General features: G+C 39.3%; 2 protein-coding genes across 4 annotated transcripts in view; both read right to left on the minus strand.

The window, feature by feature from the left end:
* sh3pxd2aa (SH3 and PX domains 2Aa) overlaps positions 1-12,281 on the minus strand; it is a 127,858-nt gene extending 115,577 nt beyond the window's left edge. For all 3 annotated transcript variants that reach the window (XM_069676843.1, XM_069676842.1, XM_069676845.1), the window contains exon 1: positions 12,186-12,281. In XM_069676843.1, coding sequence (XP_069532944.1) covers positions 12,186-12,281 — 96 coding nt within the window. The remainder of the gene's footprint in view (positions 1-12,185) is intronic.
* Positions 12,282-13,464: 1,183 nt separating this feature from the next.
* stn1 (STN1 subunit of CST complex) lies at positions 13,465-20,264 on the minus strand. The gene is made up of 9 exons (XM_069677007.1): positions 19,910-20,264; positions 19,607-19,702; positions 19,357-19,434; positions 18,408-18,581; positions 17,850-17,961; positions 17,182-17,332; positions 16,791-16,913; positions 16,609-16,681; positions 13,465-14,987 (listed from the first exon to the last, which is right to left on the minus strand). The coding sequence occupies exons 1-9, from the start codon at positions 20,040-20,042 to the stop codon at positions 14,830-14,832; spliced, it is 1,098 nt and encodes a 365-aa protein (XP_069533108.1). The 5' UTR covers positions 20,043-20,264; the 3' UTR covers positions 13,465-14,829.
* Positions 20,265-20,609: the final 345 nt, after the last annotated feature.

The following is a 20,609-nucleotide window of genomic DNA, read 5'->3' on the forward strand; positions in this document are numbered from 1 at the left end:
AATCTGAAACTGGAAAAAAAATGCATAAGCTGTTGTTAATATTGTGTTGACTGCTGTGTGTTTGTCATGTTAAATAAAAAGTACATGATGTAACTTCTGGGGTTAATTCTTATTGTAAACATTAAAATCTTTTGATAATTTTAACTGAAATACCCCTAACCAAATTGAATCGGATAGAAATTTGAATCGAGTCGTGACCTTGTGAATCGGTATCAAATCGAATTGAGAAACCCTTATTGATACCCAGCCCAATGCAGCATGGTGGGATTTAGTTGTAGAAGAACAGCCAATATGAAGCCTATATAGAGAGCCAAAAAGGTTGAACACATCGCAACACAATGCAATCGCAAATCCCATTGGCTATTTCTATCATCAGACAATAACTACATAAATCTGCATAAACAGATATCTGCGATATGAGTGCAAATAACACTCCAGATCTAGAGGTAATTTCTCAACTACAACTCCATTTTCACATCTTTTGTTGCAAGTCAGCCTGTAAACAATGACCAGCAGAAGGAAGAAGTCTTGGCCCAGTAAACAATATACTTTCTCCAGATGTCCCCCAGCTACTTCTGAAACCAAAAGTATAGGCAGTCTTGGCCGCAACCAAGGTTGACAAGGTACCAGACAGGATGCACACTGCAGTCTCCAGTGCCAAATTTTAAGATTTTCCCTCCCTCAGAGTTGTGGTAAAAGCATTAAGCTACTTCCACCTTTGCTTTTGGGGTCATACATTCAATTGTTGGCATAAATTATATCAGTTTTTTGCATGAAATTAAACAGCTAAACCAAAACATTTGCTAAAAGAGTCTATATTCAACATTTTGTTCTTGATTTTCCTTGACATATATATGTCTTTTTTCTGTTGTTGTTGCCCAATCACGTCAGGATGTACAAAAATCATTCATGGTTTTTCCTTATATTTCTTACCAACTGAGCACTTCAAAGCTGCATACATTTGGCTTGTACTCAATGTTCAGCTAAAATAGCCATTATCAAGCGATTTGCAATAAAACACGATGTTGTCACCCAGCCAAAGCATTCCAGCTAAGTGGCCCAGACACAGCGCAAATAGAAATCCACTTAGCTTCAAGCCGCCGTGAACACAGAAACGATTGACTTTGCCTCATGTATAGCATTCAGATCAAATAAAGGCAGCATGTTTCCCTGGTGAGCCATTCCTGCTCCTTATTCCTGCAAGCTCCATCTTTCTGACTGATCTTACACTGTCACTCCAAACCTCTGTACCTGCCAAGAGCCTCCGGAGCAGAACCGGGATGAATGAGGTCGAGTGAAAGACCCTGAAGTTGACGCACGAAGGGCAGCAGCTTGAAACAAAAGAGGTTCCACAACAAAGCCGAGGGTTAAAAGGCCTTGTTGCTGCTGGAAGGGGCTCAGCTGCTGCTGGCAAGCAGCCATCGCAGTATGTTCACTCCTATGCAAACACAGCTACTGGCATCCTGAAGCTGTGACTGTCACACTACACTGACAAACTTGTTCTTAGCACAGTGGGGTGTCACCACAGCGATTAGCTTGCCATTTATTGCTATGAAAATGTGCTCCCCCGGGTACTGCAGGGTTACAGACACATAAAAGTAAAAAACTGGCTTTTGCAGCCACAGTCAGCACTGATTTCAAGTGTCTTCATGACTTGTGTAGCTTAACAAGGACTTGTAAGATAAACAAAAACCTTTTTTGCTGCTCATTAACAAATTAGCACTCGACGGAAACAGAGTACACTTCAGAAAAGGGCACACATGGAAAAGTGGGTTTACTGGCAGCTAAGTTGTCCTAGCATCCTGTAGGTCTCATACTCCCCTTAAAACTTTTATGCAAGTGCTACATTTGCATTGGGACCATTTTGCACAGAATATTTTAAGTCTTACTGCATACCATTCAACACAGATAGGGGCCACGCTCAATGACGGGATAAGCCTCAGAGTGAGAAGAGTGAGCTGCTTGACACTTGTCAGACCTTTTTTGTGTGTGTGGTAGGAATGAGTGTATTCAACTACGATCCTTAATCCTATGTATGGGTTGACACACAATGATCAATGCATGAGAAACACTAACTGACACCACAACTATTTTTTGAACCAGGCTGTAAACATGTTTAATAGGCTAATGCTTTAAAGTTGGTCATTTTAACATGGGGCCAAATGGGAATCGACACCCTTTTGCAGCCAGCCTCAAGAGGCAGTTTGAGGAACAGCAGCTGTTGTCACCTGTGTGTTGGCTTCATTTTTAGTGCTGAGAGGTTACTGTTCTTGTCCACATAATATCTGCAATACATCAGTATGTTAGCACAGTTTGTGGCATGTTGCTTCTTGCATTTAAATCAAAGTACTTACATACCTAGGTCCTGTTGGAAAGGCTGTAGACTCTCTGTGGCATTTCTGTACTGAAATTTGTTGTTACTCATTAGGCCAACATATCTGCCCATACAAACACATCTGCGATAAACACATAGCTCTATATATCTGTTATCAGTCGGGCTCTAGCTTATACGCACACAGTAATTGCAAATCTATGTGCTATATACTCCAATTCTACTATGTGGCTGTGTGTGTTTGTGTGCTCTATAAACTTCTCTGACCTCACCGGTATGCCAGAGTATCATCCTCCCATCATGCCTCAAGGCCACATAATTTGACGCAGAAGCAAATCCGTGCTGAGCGGAGGCATAAGATTGCAGCCAAGCAGGAAGATGTGGACAAAGATCCAAACCCCAGAAGCAGATGGGTATGTGATGACAACCACTGAGGATAACACAACCAACAACCATCCGTGGTCTGCTCATGCCCAAAATATCAAGCTTAAACCTAATGCTCCCCCCCTAGTCCCCCAAAATAGACTCTATTCACTCAACTCAGCCAGTAAATTAAAACAGTCTGAGCTGCTGCCTCTCAAATGAAGAAACATCCAGCATCCACTAATGAAATCTGATTATTCATTTGCATATTACATGCTTTTTTTACCTCTTCATGAGGACTGGGACACACTCATACAACACCCAAAATAAGCTCAAGTACATCCAGTCGTGAGTGCACTCAGAATGCTTCAAATGGAGCATTTTGTGAACAAAAAGATAAACCTTTATGCTGACTCTTCCTAAACAGCATTTATAACCAAACATTTATCAATGCTTTATACTACACTGTGATGCAGTTTTACACAGGTCTTAGTACATGTGACATTTCACCATATTCACAAAGTGGCCTTTTTGTCCTGTTGACACACTCTGAGCTGACATGCTGTTACAATGTCATGCTGCTGTTTTCCAGATTGTAAGTGGGGGAAATAAGGAATCTGTCAAATCATTATCTTTCCGAATGATAAACACATAAAGAGATAATAGATAATGAAAACAAAAAGGCACATCAGACCAGATTTCGAGGTGAAACAACACATTATTTTAACCCATGAGCTACCACTACACAACAGCTAAGATTAGCATTCAACCAGTTCCTAGCTAACATTACCGTTAGCTTAAAATGTATGTTGTGTGACACGATCAAACGGTGATGTTTGTTATGGAAAGATTGAATGCTACCATTAGGTAAGCTAATGGCTAGCTAGACTACTGTTAGCATTCAATCTATTTCTAGCTTGCTTTACGAGCTACTAGGAATTAGGCTAATCTTGTGTAAACTATCAAACAGTAGTGTTAGGTAGGATTTGGTTAAGTGGTTTGTAGAGAGAAATAGTTCGACTTGTTTCACACAACTCTATATATTGTGTTTTTAGTTCATATTTTGTGAATGAATGTAAACTTTATGAAGTCTTTATATCATTATTACTTGTGTTACTGTAATGTCAGTCATTATTTATTTACACCTGCATCTAGTTAGGAGTGTTAGAGTTGTTGACAAATGTTACTAAACCCCTAAAATGTGCTATATTATAGTGTTATTAACCATTTAGAAATGTATACTTACAAATGCTAAATAGGGGGAATTAAAGTGTTACCAACAAAGAAATGACTAATTCAAATGTCAGTGAAAAAGTTATTCTTCCAATAAAATAGTGTCTTATGATAAGATGGAACTTGAGATGAGCCATTTTCTTTGCAGCCACAGAAAACAAATTCAGATACAGAGCGACATTAACAAGTCTCCAGTTTATCTGCCACGTGGAGATTCTAGAACCACAGAAATCAAGATAAAAAGTCAAAAATTATCTTGTGATTGCTGGAAGACATTCTTGCACAGCAGGCATGTCTGAACAATGAGGCAAAGAGGCTGTATTCCCAAAATGAAGGCTGAAATGTGGGCTAAAAGGCAGCATTAAAGCTCATGTGGAGAAGCATGATCCGTATGATCTTTTGATTTCTAACAGTCAGCTGTTTAACCACGCCTACATTTGGAAACAGGAAGGTGTTGGGAACTAAAACGGGCATCGAAAGATTAGGAAACAATGAGCAGTGTGAACCACAACTCTAGACTGTAAAGGGCTGAACATGGGTAAGTTTCACCTAATACTGTTGCATAACTGCTACTGTGATAAAGCAAATCTTTACATAACATGAGACATTCAACAATTCAATAAAAAGTATTTTCTTGAGTGTCAATTGTTCTTCAAATTCTAAAGCAGTCACATGTCAGTTCTCCATTTCTAACATGCTTTATTTTTGTTCAAATTAGTCTAAGTATGGATTCATAAACAGGGAAAACACAAAGGAGGGAAACAACCCAACAACTCAAAAAAGGCTTTGGGGGCTTGAATGTCCCAGATAGCAAAAAAACGAAAGAAAATTCCCATGGAGAGAGTGGGACTTGAAAACTAAAGTTTTATTCATGCTCAGAAGAAAAGAAAAGAACATGAATTCTTTAGACGGAACAAATAGGACCTCTTATTATTTCATCATGTTCGTCTGAACAGCAATGAATATTCATGTCAAGTTTACGGCTCACTTCTTCCCTCCTCTGACTCTCCAGAAGCAGTCGTCTCTCTAATAACATTAACATAATTCAACAACCATAGAAGAAAGTGTAGATAGTACATGAACAGAAAAACAATAACTTACAGTTTCGGAGGAAGCGAGGACCCAGTCCTTCAGCTTTAAAGTAGAGAAAGCAAAAGAGCAGAGAGCTTGGTGGGGCTGAGAATGTGGGCCTAGCCACTAAATGCAGTCAACCCCGCCTAAACTTCTATATTTAAAGTAACCTATAAAACAGACGCACATCAAGCTTTCAGACCATGAAAGCATAAATGATCAGACTACAACAAGTGAAGTTGGAAAAAGTCTCATTGCATGGGAGTAAAGTCTTTCCACATGGAACCAGACTGCCCTAAATATACTCACTTGTCTAATACAGTCGGCTATTAAAAATGACAATAAAGCCTGACAAATTCTTCAAAGCCGTTTCTCAGCAAAGCCAACAAAAATGTCACAAGAGTGGAATAAACTGTAGGACAATTCCATTCAAGAGCTTTGTCAGGGGGTCTTTGGAAAAAAAACTCCATAGAGAGAGTTTTTGTATTTGCTGCCAAAGTAGTGCCCTTTACAAACCACACACTGGGCCGACGCCTCAACTTTCCGTAACTGTGGTCACTTCCACATTGAAATGGACCAATCACGCCTTCTGGGCCTTTATGGTGGGCACAGGAAGTGCCAGTAAGGGGGCTGCTGGGGAAAAGTGTCCATTCAGCAGGTACATCCTGTGCACCTTTGATGGAGTCTTTCTACTTGTTCACAAAAGAACAATCCTAAAGTCGTTTCATATCGGATTCAAACAAAGTTAAAAGACAAACAAGGTTGTGTTCTCATGTAAACAAACTCATTGGATGGATTCCAGTTAAATGCAAGTTGCAATTGTAAGTCTGCCTGTAAGCACTTTGATATGTGAATTGGAAAGCAACATGAAACAGCATGCAGAGGCCCTTCAAAGGGGTCCAAGCTGAGCCAAAATAATAATACGTGATGCTACACAAAGATAAAACACATCAGCATCTGGTGGTACCACATGGAATCTATAATACAGGCATGTTACAGACATATAGTAGAGTGTATGGAGCTGTTTGTAGGTCTCTTCTTGCAAGTCCAGTTCTTGTATCAAGTCTGTTAATAGAAGTCTCAGATAACGTCTCAAATCATGAGTAATGAGTCATAAGTTTTCCAAAATAAAGTGCAAGTCGGGATGAAAGTAAATCATTGTGTTAGTGCTGAGCAGCGTTTGAACATATTTTAAGGGCTTAAAAAGTTCTATCAAAAACATGAAACACTATCTGAGATGTTTGGCTGTGCAAAAGCTGCATATCAGTGTCTGAAATCTAGGATTTTACAAGATCCGTAAAGTTAGACCTGAACATTGAATGTTAAAGACTTCAGTTTATTAAAGTTACATGAAGTCTTGATGAATCTAAGTCCTCATTTTTTGCAGCTTAAACCAGCATTACACCAATTTGAGGTAGCGAACGATTTGACACAATACACAACCTCATCTCATGACAGTTTGTGAAATATAAATATAAAATATAGAAACATATGAAAGGACACAAATTTAACATTTTTGTGCATCATACTACATTTGAAATGTATCTGGTGCCTGCAACTAGGGGTGGGCTGTATAGCGGTTTCCATCATTACTGGGCCACGGAGTGATCACTAGCAGCTAAACCTGCAGGGCACACACCGCGTGAGGTTGTGTGTGCCGACAAGAAGTAGGAGACGGTAAGCTTTCGTCTCAAACGGTTACTGTCACGGGGCTGCTCACGCTAATAGCACATACATTTGAACATTAGAAACTGTAGATGACATATGTTATAAGTAACACAACTTCAGCTACTACTACTTTTTCATGCAAGTGTCGGAGTGGCTGAACCAAGTGTGGTAAAAGTAGGGGGAGGGGTTTTGTTTGAAGAAATTTCAACGCTGACTTTATATGATTTATATATTATACTGTATCATATTCCGGTGGATATATTAAGCAGATCTGATATTTTTCAATAAATCATTCCCATTGCTTTGGTAGGGAAAGAATATCTTGTCATGCTCATGGAGCCAGTCTGATTCTAATAACTTTTTAGGGAATTTCCCTAACTATCTAGTAATCTCATAATGAGAGCTGCGAGCAAGACATCTATTCAGTCTCATTTTTTCCCATTTCTCTTCCTCTACTGTCATTAAGTGATTTTTCTTCTCACAGAAAAAAGCCTGCATCAAAACAGACAGCAACACACCCAGTGATGTTGAGAAAGTTCAGTTCAGGTCATTTTCCCATGCTCACAAAAGCAGAGCCAAACATGATGCCCATACTCTATCTCCTCACAGAGTATCAGTTGGAACGTCTAGGTGAGGTAATCAGAAGTCAAGGTATTGAAAGGAATTCAGTGAAATTAGAGGCCATGTTCACAACAATGTGTGCTTTTACTCTGAGAGCAGACAGAAGAGTGTCGTAGACGTGGCAATAGAGATCTTATTGTGCATTTAAGACTTCTGCAGTAGACACATAAAACGTTCCACAATCTCAAACAACATCTGGTAGTGAACACATGAAAACAACTCCCAGCATGTGTGTGATGTCCCAGTAACAACAGCACCAGGATGACAACATCCGCTGCTTTTGTCAACCACTCGTGTCGGAGCATGCAACACGGATACACACTCTTGTAAGTGTCAGTGTCGGAGTTAGGGCTCTGCAAACTGAGCAACAAGAAGACTGACTTTGCTAACAGATGTCAGCAAAGCCCCTTTTACACACCCACTCACACACATGGCCCTTGAGCACTTCCAGCCAGACGTCAAACTCTCCCAAACAATGGACAATCCCCCAAAAAGGCCAGTCTCATACACTTCTGATCACCCCAGCATGAGCCTCACAGTTTGGGGTGAGCATCTGAAAACAGGGACCTTTTTCACCAAGATATCACTCTATGTTTGATAGGCCAATAAATATTTGAGTGGGGAACAGCTCTCTGAAGAGATGTTTTATGGTGCCAAATAACAACACCGTCTTCAGGTCTGGGCCTTTGCGTGGCACAGGAGTCTCTAGAAAATGAAATGTTATGGGACTGGGACTTGTAAGGGAAACAGAAGCTTAAAGTAAACATGGCTGTGCCCAACCTCGCACTCTCTTTTATCACCTCGTCCTGCAAACATAACACACACAAACCAGTGGGAGATTGTATGTGTGTTTGGTGCGTGTCTGGGACTCAGCGGTCCAACTCTCCCTACGGTCCAACGAGCACTTCCCTTTGACAAAGCCCCAAGTCTCATTCCCCCTCCTCTCACAAGATAAGCATTTCCAGCTGGTTTCACAAACATTACAAATGAGATTCAATGGGTGACACAGATTGTGTCTCTCTCTCATTTTCTCTCCTCTCTCCCTCCCTCTTTCCCTCTTTTTCTTCTCACAGTGAGCCTTGTCTCATGAGACAGGGTAACTAGGGAAACTAGGCCACAGACTGGCCCGCTGAGATAGAAGAACCCAAAACACATTGTAGCTCAGCTCAGGATTGAGAGGCTCCTGTTACACTTTCACTGTACAGTAGGCTGGGTCCTACTCAATAAGCCTACCTTCTTATAGAGTTGGACTGATTTGGGAAGCTAATGTTACACTACTAAACTACTCTGTGAAGTTAATAACTGTACTGTAGCTTATATTAACATTATAACCATTAATCTGCTGCCTTTAAGTATCAGCTACTAAGCTCCTAAGCAACTAGCTAATGCTAGCTAAATGCTATAATTTGTTTTCCATGTGAGAGTTGTTGAGAAATATTTAGACATTTTGCCAACAGTTACAAAGGAAGATTAAAAATACTCTTATGTTCGTTCATTAAGTATAGAGCTCGAGGCAGGAGGCGATGAGCTTAGCTTAATTTTTCATGCTAACTAGCATAAAAACTGGAGGCAAGGGAAAAGAGCTTTCTGGCCGCTCTCCAAATTGCAAAATGTACAACTTCAAGTTTTTGTATTAATGTTTGTGAACAAATTAAAGATACACCATGTTAATCATTAAGCTTGAGAGGTGAAGGTAATTATAGTTTTTGAATGTTGAATCAAACCATTCTAGCGGTTTGCCCTTGTTAGCTGACTGATTCTTTGTCCTGCTAGGCACAATCATTTGTTTTCAATTTGTGTTTTAAAGAAATTGTTTAACATTTTGCCAAGAGTGATGAGAAGAGGCTTGCAGCAATTAGCTTAGCTTACGTTTTATGCTAACTAGCATAATGTATGGCTCTGTCCAAGTGGTAAGTTGTAAAACCATAACTTCATGTTTTTGCTAACAAGATAAAACATGTTAATTGGTGAACTTAAGAGAAACAGTATATTTTTGAATGACTAAACCAGGCTGAATGTTTGCCACTGCTAACATGTTAATGCAAAGTAAGCTAATGGCCTCCGTGTACAACATGAGAATGGTTTCAGTTCAGAATCAGCTTTGTTGGCTGGGTATGTACACATACAAGGAATTTGACTCCGGTTTAACTTCGCATAAAACACTAAATACATTTATAAAAATAAGGAAAACATTAAATATTAAACTAATATGTACAAGCCTAAATATACATGTCCAATTGAAACCAAATAGTTCAAGTATTTCATTATGTATTTTCTATTTTTGTACAGCCACACTTATTTATATAGCTAACATTCTTAGTTGCGTTCAATGTGAGCAACACCAGATCTTCAGCTAGGATAGCTTTAAGTTCCTCATACATACAAGTTAGATACTCTCACAGAGGCTGTTCTGCTTACTGGTATTTTTTATATTTTTAATCTTGATCACAAGGCTTCCTGAATCAATAACTAACCAACCTGTTCGGATACAAAATTGTGCACCTGGATACGTTTTCTTCTCATCCTGCCATACTAGGTCATCTACAAGGCTGATTCACCAACCAAGAGAAGTGGACCTCGTCCCAGTTTCAAGCCAACGGGGACTCTTATACCGAAGTATGTTTAGTGTGTTGTAATTTGAATTTACAAATTTGTGTCCAACGCAATATTAACAGAGGTGCCTTGAGGCTCATCTAAAATCATAACCTAATTTTGAGGCCATTTTAACATCTAGTTTCAAGACAATTAATATTTCAGTTGATATCGTTCTTACTTGAAGCGTAAATAAGGTTGTGTTTAATCAAGTAAACACAAACTAATTGGCACACAGAAAACCTGGGGGCAGGTAACACTCCAGTATGGAAGAGCTGGTTGGTTTCAAGAGCTCCAGGCACTCTGTAATTAAGCTGCCATGTCGCGTCTACCACATACACTGTACTTGATGGGTACTTGAAGGCGACATATACAATAATCTGGGAGAATGGGAGGAAGGGGGATTGGGGTTGTCAGTCATGGACCCACAGCTTATTTCTGCCCCCGGGCTCAGAACAGTGAGGCTTCCACAGTTTAATTTACGTATATTTCAATGGGCCCCCCTATGATAAAAACTAAATACAATCTTATTGCAGTAAAGTGTTTAGGGAGAGAAACTCTATTTAATAGTTAAAATTCACATCATATTTTCATGACTTGTAAAGCAGGTACCGTATGTCTAATGAAGGGTCACATAAAGAGACTCCTCTGAAATCCTCTTTTCAATGAAGAGTAAGATTACTAATTGTGTCCTAACCTGAAGTCTGTTGTGAAGTTTGTTTGGCTTAAAACACAGTGACCTATACTCTAAATGATAGATGACAATAGATCAAAATTAAAATATCTTTGAAAGGTTATAATTCTAAGTCCGAGACCTTTGGTTGCTCCATAACAGCTATTTAATCGACCTTGTGTTGGAAATATTTTGTAAACTGCTGTTTTGAAGGTCAAGAATTAACTTCAAAATAAAACTTGTTAGACTCACTCAAGAAAAATTATATAATTGTTATAAAAAGATCATGCATTTTTGGAAACTGTCCATTTGAAATATATTTTGAGACTCTGAAGACTGTGAGACTTCTGAATTCTCAGTGAGGTAGGAAATAAATTGATTGTTTCACTGTCATTTAAGTCAATCTACTATGAGGTATAGTCTATAGAGAATTACATTGCGGCTGAAACTAGGGTCCAGTTAGCTTGGGAAGTTTTGCTTTTACTTTACAACTCAATTTAAAGCTCCTGTGAGTTTTTCGCTGGTTATGAAACTGACTGAAATTCATTCTGATCACTTCATGACCTACAAAAGCAAACCAGACCATCAGCAACAGGATTGAATATTTCTATACAGTTATTTGTAATGCCTGAAACAGCTGGTGGGGGGTAGGTGTCAGATGAAACAATTAACTGCACACTGCCTTTTTTTATATTTTCCAGGGCAAAAATTTTAAGCGAGTGTTACATATGACTGTTAAAGGAAGCAGGATGAGATTTTTTATTTTAAAAATCACCACTTAAGCATGAACAGGACAAAATCAGCAAAGAGATAATAGATACGGCTTTGGCCACCGGGGGCGCCAAAATCAACAAAGACCGAAAGTTCCTCACAGGAGCTTTAACATAGAGGTTAGCTGGCATGTATAGAACATTTGATGTGTAAAATTATATTGCTAAAGTATTTGACCACTTCACTCAGCACTAACCTTTAAATCCAAACATCACTGATTGAAGAACCAATAGGATGTCAAGAACTCTTTACATGCTGTGGCTCAGTGGTAGAGTCGGTCGTATCTCAATCAGAAGGTTGGGGGTTTGATCCCCGACTTCTAGTCACGAAGTGTCCTTGGGCAAGACACTGAACCCCAAATTGCTCCAAAAAGCATAGCTATCAGGTATGAATGGGTATAGATACTGATTGGAGATTGGCACGAAGGCCTTTGCCATCAGTGTGTGAATGTGGCATGTAATGTAAAAGCAGCTCTGAGTGGTCAGAAGACTACAAAAGCGCTATATAAGTACAGTCCATTAACAATAACCCACATTACCTCAAAGTGCCCAAGATGCTCATTTTGACAGTCGACAGTTATAACAGCTCACCTGTGTTTATGAACTATGTCTGCTGATAGGCTGTGGAGTGTTAGCTAGCAGTGCTTTGGAATAGTTAATTATTTATAAGCAGGTATCTTGCTGAAAAAGAGTCTGACTGTGAGCATAGCTTAGCTTGGCTACATTTAATGGACTAAATGGTGCGTTTAGGTGTCATGCTGTGACTGTGAACAGGCCAGAGAGACACAACGCTGACACATCTGAATGGGACAAGGTGGCAAAGAGGTGACATGGATGAAGCTGTGGAAGGCAGGCAACTCACGTAGTGTTTAGACGGATTGCGCCTCTTCTCCACGTCCACGACTTTCACGTCCAGCACAGTCCGAAACTGCATCTTGACCCTGCAAAGGCTATGCATTAAAGGCGACTGGCAGGCAGGCAGACAGCTGCTGCGGCTCCAGATAAGCTATATTATATCACGGGAGAGAAATCACAACATTCATCGCTGTGTCATGTAACCATTCAGCGGTCCATTAAGACATCAGCTCCTCGCAGCAGATTTGGACAAAAGCGTCTGCTAAATTAGATTGTAACATTGTAACATTTGGCCGCTCAGACTTCCCTCCGATGACGCAACGATCGTCAATCTGATTAGAAACTTATCAATAGTCCATTGAAGCCTTTCGGTGAAAGACACGCAGCCCAATATCCAAGAAGGGAGAGATTTTCACGTTGCCACCAGCCACAGTTACTGAATATCCATCGGCTGACGAAGCGTTGTTGAAGTCGGTCACCTTAAAATAGAAAAAAGTGAAGCGGGTTCCTTTGTGTCTGCCGCGATGCCTACAAAAAGGGGCATCCGCGTACCTGGAGGTTACATAGGCTGGCTGAATGTAAAGGGAGCCGGTAAATCCAGCGCCAAACGCCTCCTGCTGCGTTCCAGCAGGCGCAGTGAATTTAAGGGACGGAGTGGGATGGGCTTCATCACGTCCTCAGGGCTACTTGGAATAAAGCTGGAAAGAAAAAAAGGATTTGGCTGTGCCTTCCTCGAGAAGAAGCGTGCTGTTGTGTGTGTGTGACTTAGTTATGAAGCTGCGTTTATAAGCAAACGACACACAGCGTGGTCTTATATCATTTCAATCACGCTGTCTTATCCTTCCTTCCTTAAACTTTTTCTCCCCGTTTGAGGGAATATGAAAAAATATGTTGCAAATATCATGTACGATATATAGAGAGAGTTGAATTCGACACAAGCTGCATGATATTGTTTCAGATGTTCTCCCCTTATGTGCAATAGATGACGGTGTAAAAATAAAGCTATACCCAGTTTGTTAACACTCTCCAGTCCCTGTGCTGTGAACAGCTTTCTGGCCGGAGACACGAGCAACTGGAACTATGGATACAGATGTTCCACAGGCGACCAATCAGCAGCAGCCTGGTCTACATAAAAGAGCCAATTAACGACCAAACACTGCCCCCCTGTGCACACAGCAACACAAGCAAGATGTAAGAAAGTCTTTCACAGGCTGGACTTAACTGCTTTTGTGCTGTTTTTAATGTAGTTCAATACAGAAGTAATCATAAAACCATTAAACCCTGTTTTTAAAGAATTTCTAAGAGCAGATCAGCATCATTGACTATAGCCTTTACTATAGCCATGAGCCCAAGGCTGAAATCCAGCTGGGGAAACTGCCCCAGGCCCCCAGGAATCCAGGGGTCTCGAAAACTCCAAGCTTACGGTGTTTTAACAGTTCTGTGTTGTTGAATATTCATATTGGAATATACAAGGCTTGATTACCAGAGGACCTGGGTTCACCGTGTGGCTATTTCACTGATCAAATTAATTGATCAATTTAAAACATAATGGAAATTACTTTTAGACAATTATTAAATTGTACCTATTGCTCCACTGATTTAACACATACAATTTAGTTCAGTGCTACTCTGCATGTAGAGACGGCTGTGTCTCTGCGAGGAGATTTCTAAAGCCTGAGAAAACAACCTTTTTAAAGTCTTCAGGGTAATATCGACTTGCAATGAAGACAACCAGTTCTTCACTACAAGCCTGTGTTAGATAAAAAAATGATTGAGATGCACTTTGGTAAATGTATGCACCTTCCTGTAGCTTGACCTTAAAATGTAAGAACTGGATTTAGCCTCCTGGTCAAAAGTGGTTATACCTGAAACCTGCATTCTTTCTCATGGTCAGCAGGGGGCAACTTAACTCCACCATCATTTTAATATCTACCAAAACAATTGCCCAACTTCTTTGTATATTTATTAGCTCACTGAAAATTGTCCTAATGATTTGATAAACTTAATTGCTAGTTTCATGTCTTCTGCAATACAGCATGATGTTTATTTTGTAAATTATGCTTCCCTGCAGAAGGTTATGCTTTAGGTCGCAGCTACATCATGATATGTTTCAGGTGTAGCAATGCGTAAACTCCTTTTTGTCCAAGTATGGTCACTTCTGGCTGCAAAAAACACAAAACGGTGTTGGCCAAAATGCCAAGCTTAGGGCTTGTAGTTCACAAATAAATGTGTGACGTCACGCATGTCTTTGTCTAGCCAGCCAGGTGGGGATAAAATGTACATTGTTCACATGTGAAAAGTAACAAGGGGTGTCAAGTATACTGTAATTTCTGGAATATTTCATTTTGAATTGTCTTAATGAATAAAATAAGGAAAAAGAGACAGAGGGATGGGACTTAATGGGGACCCAGAGCTAGTTTTTTCATTATAAAATTTAACAATCTATTACAACTATTTACAACATTGGAGTGCACAGTCGTCCTGAAACATCCCTGGAGTTCAACTAATGTTTGCAAGTGCCATACCTGGCAATAGTCATGATAAACAAATTAATACAAATGCCATGATTAATTTCAACATATTGGGAGCAATAATCAATACTACACACTCATGCAGTAATACTGGGTCCGGCCGGCTTAACTGTCCTCAGGTTAAAACATGGTGTAATGGTTTTCACTGGTGCTGACAATGTCACTGTTGCACTCCAGTGATTTGAGGACCAGCTCCAGTGCGGTTTTGCTCACATTGAGGCTGTAGCGCTGCCTGACTGCAGACAGGATGTGCAGGATGTGACAACCCCTCTCTGCATCTACAAATACAGGAGGAGAAAACAACTGTCAACACACAGGTAGGTATGTGGTCATGATAACCAGGGTTATATGGAAACTTTAAAATAACACTTAAAAAGAGAGACTTATGAAGTTAAATTTTTCATCATTTTAGTTATTTTTTATTCTTATTGGTTTCATATTTTTACAAACATCTTGGAAAATGACAAGATTTCTTTTTTTTTACATGCAGTATCCCTAAAACAATTTTAAGGTGATTAAAAGTTTGTATACAGTAGGTGTGATTGTGCTAATTTCATCACTGGCAAGCGGCAAAACCTTCATTATTGATTATTTAAACTGAATTCAATATATTTACACGGCGGCCATTTCTCTGACGTCTTGCTCAGCATGGTAAACTTAAATACTGTTTAAATGTACTGCTGTATTCTAGGGGAAAAGTTATTACTCTCTACTCTATTGATTAGAAACTAAAAAGACAACTGATGAAAATCTAGAGGGACATTGGGCAATATGTTAAGGCAAAGCCATAGACAGTATAAATCATATGAATGTAGAGACCTGACAAATCATTATCATTCCATCATTCCCATGTGATCTGTAACTGAGGAGACAACCGATAGTAAAATAGATTTAAGTTAGGTAAACACGTTTGATACCCTTTTTTGTACAAACTACAGCTACTGTTAGCATTCAACCAAATCCTAGCTAACATTGCTGTTAACATTTACATTTACATTACTGTTAGCTAGCTAACATGACCTATATCTAGGAATTTGCTCCTCTCATATCTTACTGTATCACACAACACTATACCATGGAAATATTAGCTAGGAAGTGGTTGAATGCTAATAGAAGTCAATAGCGGAAAATGCAATGGATAATTAAAATCAGGAGGGGAATCAGACCAAAGTTGATATCTCATAAGGTACACGCTAGTCACAGCAGCTAACAGTAGCATTCAGCCAACTCAACATTATTGTTAGCTAGGAATTTAGGTTATAAAAAAAAAAGGAAAAAATTGGCCACTGTGTTTATAATATGAAAGATAATTACTAGTAGAGAGGAGATTTTAGACTACAGCTAACGTTAGCATTCAACCAAGTCCTTGCTAAGATTACTGTTAGTATTAGCCTTAACATTACTGTTAGGTAACATGACCTATATCCAGGAATTTTCAAATCAGGAGGGGTATCAGACCAAAGTTGATAAGTCCTAAGGTACCAACAGCTAACAGCTGAGTTCAACCAACTCAACATAAAAGTTAGCTAGGAATCTACGTTATTAAAAAAGGTTATGTTAGCAAGGACATGGTTGAATCATAAAGTTAGCTTTTGTCCGTTGCTAATGGGTTATCCAATATGTTTTTTTTACTTAAAATATTGCAAAATGTCAATCTGGATTATCTGTTGTCATTTCAGTTACAAATAAATTGAAAGGGTGTGAAATGATAGCAATTTGATGTTAGAAACTGCAAATAAGTTTCCTCCCGCCAGTGATGTCACAAACACAAATAGTTAATGTGATTCATGATAATTACTAGTAGAGTCGGAGATTTTAGTTAGTTAGTTAAGCTAAAACTACAGCAGGTAAACATGAACCAAAAGTTCTATCGTAAAGAGCAAAATTAAGTCTTCTTACATTTCTCCCTCTTTGAGTCCTCCCTGATAATGTCTTTGACGGCCATGAGTAGATCTTTGTCTTCTGCAGTCACCTGGTGTGAGACAACAGTATCAAACAGACACACATCCAAAAAGAAACCTCACCATTATAGCCCTCTAAGGTGGGAAGAATAAATTAAAGATTATTCTGCTGTTACTCACGTGGTAGACTTCATCCTGAGATTTAACTTTGCGGAACACAATACCCTCATCCTGTAAAACTTGAAGGGCCTCCTTCAGAAGCTGGCGTAGCTGCTGGCATGAAGATGGACCTGCCACAGGCTCCTTAACAGCAATTGAGAAGCATCTGAATACAACAGCACTAAAATAAATATTGTTCAGGTTCAGGTATTTAAATATATATATATATATTTATGGAAAACAAACAAATGTCTATGCTACAAATCAAATCATGGCTTTATTCCGGTTTCCCTTAATCTTTCTCACCTAAGAAGTACATTTCAATACAGTCTGATGTTTGAGTTTTGTTTCATCCCACCACCACCACACATCTTCAAAAAGAAATGTTTCCTCTGTTGTTATTCTGGCATACCTGGTCTTCTGATGCTGTTTGAGGCTGGCTGGAGATCAGAGGCTGCAGAAGGTCTTGAACATCATAGGGTCTGAACCTGCTCACCGACTTCTGCTTAACAAATTCCTTGATGATATTTGTTGCTTTGCCGAGGGGATTGATGGCTGAGTCACTGAAAAACACAATTAATCTAACCTTAATACAATTTATGCTAATGCACAAATATATATATATATATATAATATATATTTGAGTATAACTGATATAAGTCTACTTTCTTATTTCATAAATTACTTAGGGGGCATTATATTGTTTAAATGTTTTAGCTACATTGTTACCATACCCTGAAATCAGTTGATCAGTTGCTACATGCAGTCAACTTTACATCTCATATGTTGACATAAACTCTGAGCAGTTTACTGTTTCTCCTACCATGCATTGCTACATGACGCAGAAAGTGTGTGGTGCTAATGTCGCTGTTTTCTACATGTACATTTTGAATTATTAGTGCGAACTAAATTAAGACTTACATTAGACTATATCTTAAATAAAATTTACTTTAATTTAAGTTTCTAGCTTGGCTAAGACAAACAGGAGCAGGAGCAGAGTACTAAAAATTTTCCTGCATTTGGATGGAAACCTGGCGTTGTAATCTACTGTTAGGGTACATGAGGGTTGGATGTTTGTACCCCATTGCATTCGGTTGCAGCTGGAAGGGTTTGTCATAGCACTGTCTGTAGAGCTGAGGAACCTCCATCATCCATGCTATCTGGACCGCCATCACTGGGTCATTCACTTTATCTGGGAGCACACAGAGACACATGTGATGAATGGGTAGAGGTTATGGATGGCATGTTCTCTCAAATAAAAAATCCACTGTGTGTGGTTTGGAATGTGTGTGAGAAAGAGAGACTGCAGCTCTGGGATAAAGAATGTCTTTGCAATGCGCTTCAAGGATTGTGGAGCATTTGTAATCTCTTAGGAACCGTCCATTAAATGTTGGAATTATTTGATTTTTTTTTCTGACCTGGTTCAACAAAAGGCGCAAAAGCATGCATTGCACCATAAATACAAGTGCTTCCCCACTAATATAGATGCTACCGAGGTCAGTTTGTTCTGGGACCGGCCCTTATTTGTTGTCTTACGCTTATATATGAAAAATGTTGCTGTTAGGGAATGAGTGAAAGTCAATGATTTTTTTTCAAAACAGCTGCTTTGTTATGCAGAGGACATTACTTCACACTCACAGTAGACGGAGGCCATGATTTCTCTCTGTTGCCTTGACGTCTTCACCGGTCCTCGGACTCGGAGCAGCTCTCCGATTTCCAGGTGGCAGCGGCTCTGCTGGGCCTGTCTCAGCTTCTTCAGCTCTGCCACTGGGTTGAAGCCTCCCTGAGCCCCATCAGTGTGTTTTCCCTCTGCTGAAAAATACAAATTCATAAAAAAAAAACACACTTTGTTTTGTTATTGAATATAAAAAATGAAATTGTGACGGCCATTTTAGAGCTGTTAAATTAATGCATAAAGATGCATGACTTTAAAACTGCAATAATTAATATTTTTGTAGAAAGAATGCATCAGATGACTATATGTTATATCAATTGGGTGGCTTGTAGTGATGAAGTTAAGCAGAATTACCTCCACTTCCCAGTTCTTAGAAGCTATATAGAGCTTTTTAGCCTCTATATACAGTATATATAGTCTACATATGGACCAATATCTGCACTGTTACTGTTACTGTCACTCCATACTTCCGCTGCACTATACTCAGCACCTTAAGCTTTTTTGCATTTCTGGTTAGATGCTAAACTGCATTTCGTTGTTCAGTAGAGTAGCTTCTGATTCATTAGTAATTCCTATTCAATCAGTGAATGCGAAAAGAAGACATTTTTAAAGAATCTGAACAGCGACTGTGGGGATTTTGACCACTAGTGGTACTTTCAGAAGGCAGAATCATGCAAGTAACAACGGAAATTGCAAGAAAATGCAGTTAAGACAATTTCTAGTTATGTAAGACTACATAAACGAGAATGTATACACACAAAGCCAGTTAACAGCTTGCAAATGTTTGTTGAAAACAAAAAACACATTTGTCAGGCCTCAAAGTCACATACACTAACTGACACATAATGAAATGCCTCAAGAGCATCTGCTTCTCCTGATGACTAATATAGAGCATAACGTAGAAGTACTCACATCCTGTAGGATCTCCCTCCTCTTTCAACAGGTCATTTTTCCAGCATAGACAGTTTATAACGCCAGTACCATCGTCCACTGTTAGCAGATGGAAAGAAACTCAAAATCAGACAAAGAACTGACAGTCAAGGTTATGTCATTTTTAGACATATAAACAATTGACTGCCTACAAACATACAGTCTAGCTACTGGTTTCTGAAATATCAGCAAACAAGCCTACCTGTTTCCTACAAGGACACAGCAAGCTTACCTCCATAACAAAAGAAGTCATCTCTTTCTCTCTTGAAAACAACTGTCCCAAGTACATCAACTTTGTAGATCGGATGTGAATTGTAGAAGTAAATACCTGTGAGACATTTGTTGATACAGAACAACAATAATAATCTCAATGCATCAATAAAGAAAGTTTGTTTTGAACTTACAAAGGCATTAGCAAACTTGCAAACAGAAATTAACATGAACTGATATTAGCTAGTAAATTTGGTTTATTTCGTCATATGGTAAGCATTTGTCCGTTTTTAAATAAAGCATGTGCTTCTATGTGTGTTATTACCTGGCACCTGTGTGGACTCTGTCATCTGCAGGATGTCTCTGACATACAGCCTGGCGAAGGCAGAAAAGATCGGGTCCAGACCCCACAACATTGAAGGGGTCTCTTCCACTGGATCCCTGGTAGCTGCCTGCATTTCATCATGAATTCAAAAAAACCCTAGATGTTTACTTGTCTTTCGTGTTGTTTTTCGTTCGAGGAGGAGACTCTGACAAGCAAGTTTAGCTAGCAGTGGGGGAGTGTCAAAGAGAAAACCTAAGTATTGATCACGTGACGTGCTGTTACCACATGTTAAATATATTTAGATTTTTTTTAAAGGTGGCTAGGTAATAAATCTGTTGGACAGGTTTCAAATGTATATTAACTTACCATTAAAATATTTATTTGTTTTAAAAGTGTGCATTTTACTTTGAACGGCGCGTTCGTGATTCGCAAAGGTTTATGGGAGTCGTAGTTTCAGCAGGGACACAAAGAAATCTGACTATGGTCTCTATTGAGGCGATGGTGTACGTTGAATGGAGTAACAATACAAAGAAAAAGTGGCACAGAGCAGAATTATTATTTTTCTTTGCAAAAAAATAACTTCAGTATCGCCACAAATCGGTTTCAACAGCCCGCCTGTTAGTTGTGTTTGGTCCCCCGTACAGGCGAGGGCAGCAGAAGACTTGAATTTACCCCGCCAACGGTCAAGCACGAGGAGCAA

This window comes from Semicossyphus pulcher, unplaced genomic scaffold (genome assembly GCF_022749685.1).
Source record: "Semicossyphus pulcher isolate SPU_LCO1_2020_fin unplaced genomic scaffold, fSemPul1.0.p SCAF_27, whole genome shotgun sequence".
NCBI lineage: Eukaryota > Metazoa > Chordata > Actinopteri > Labriformes > Labridae > Semicossyphus > Semicossyphus pulcher.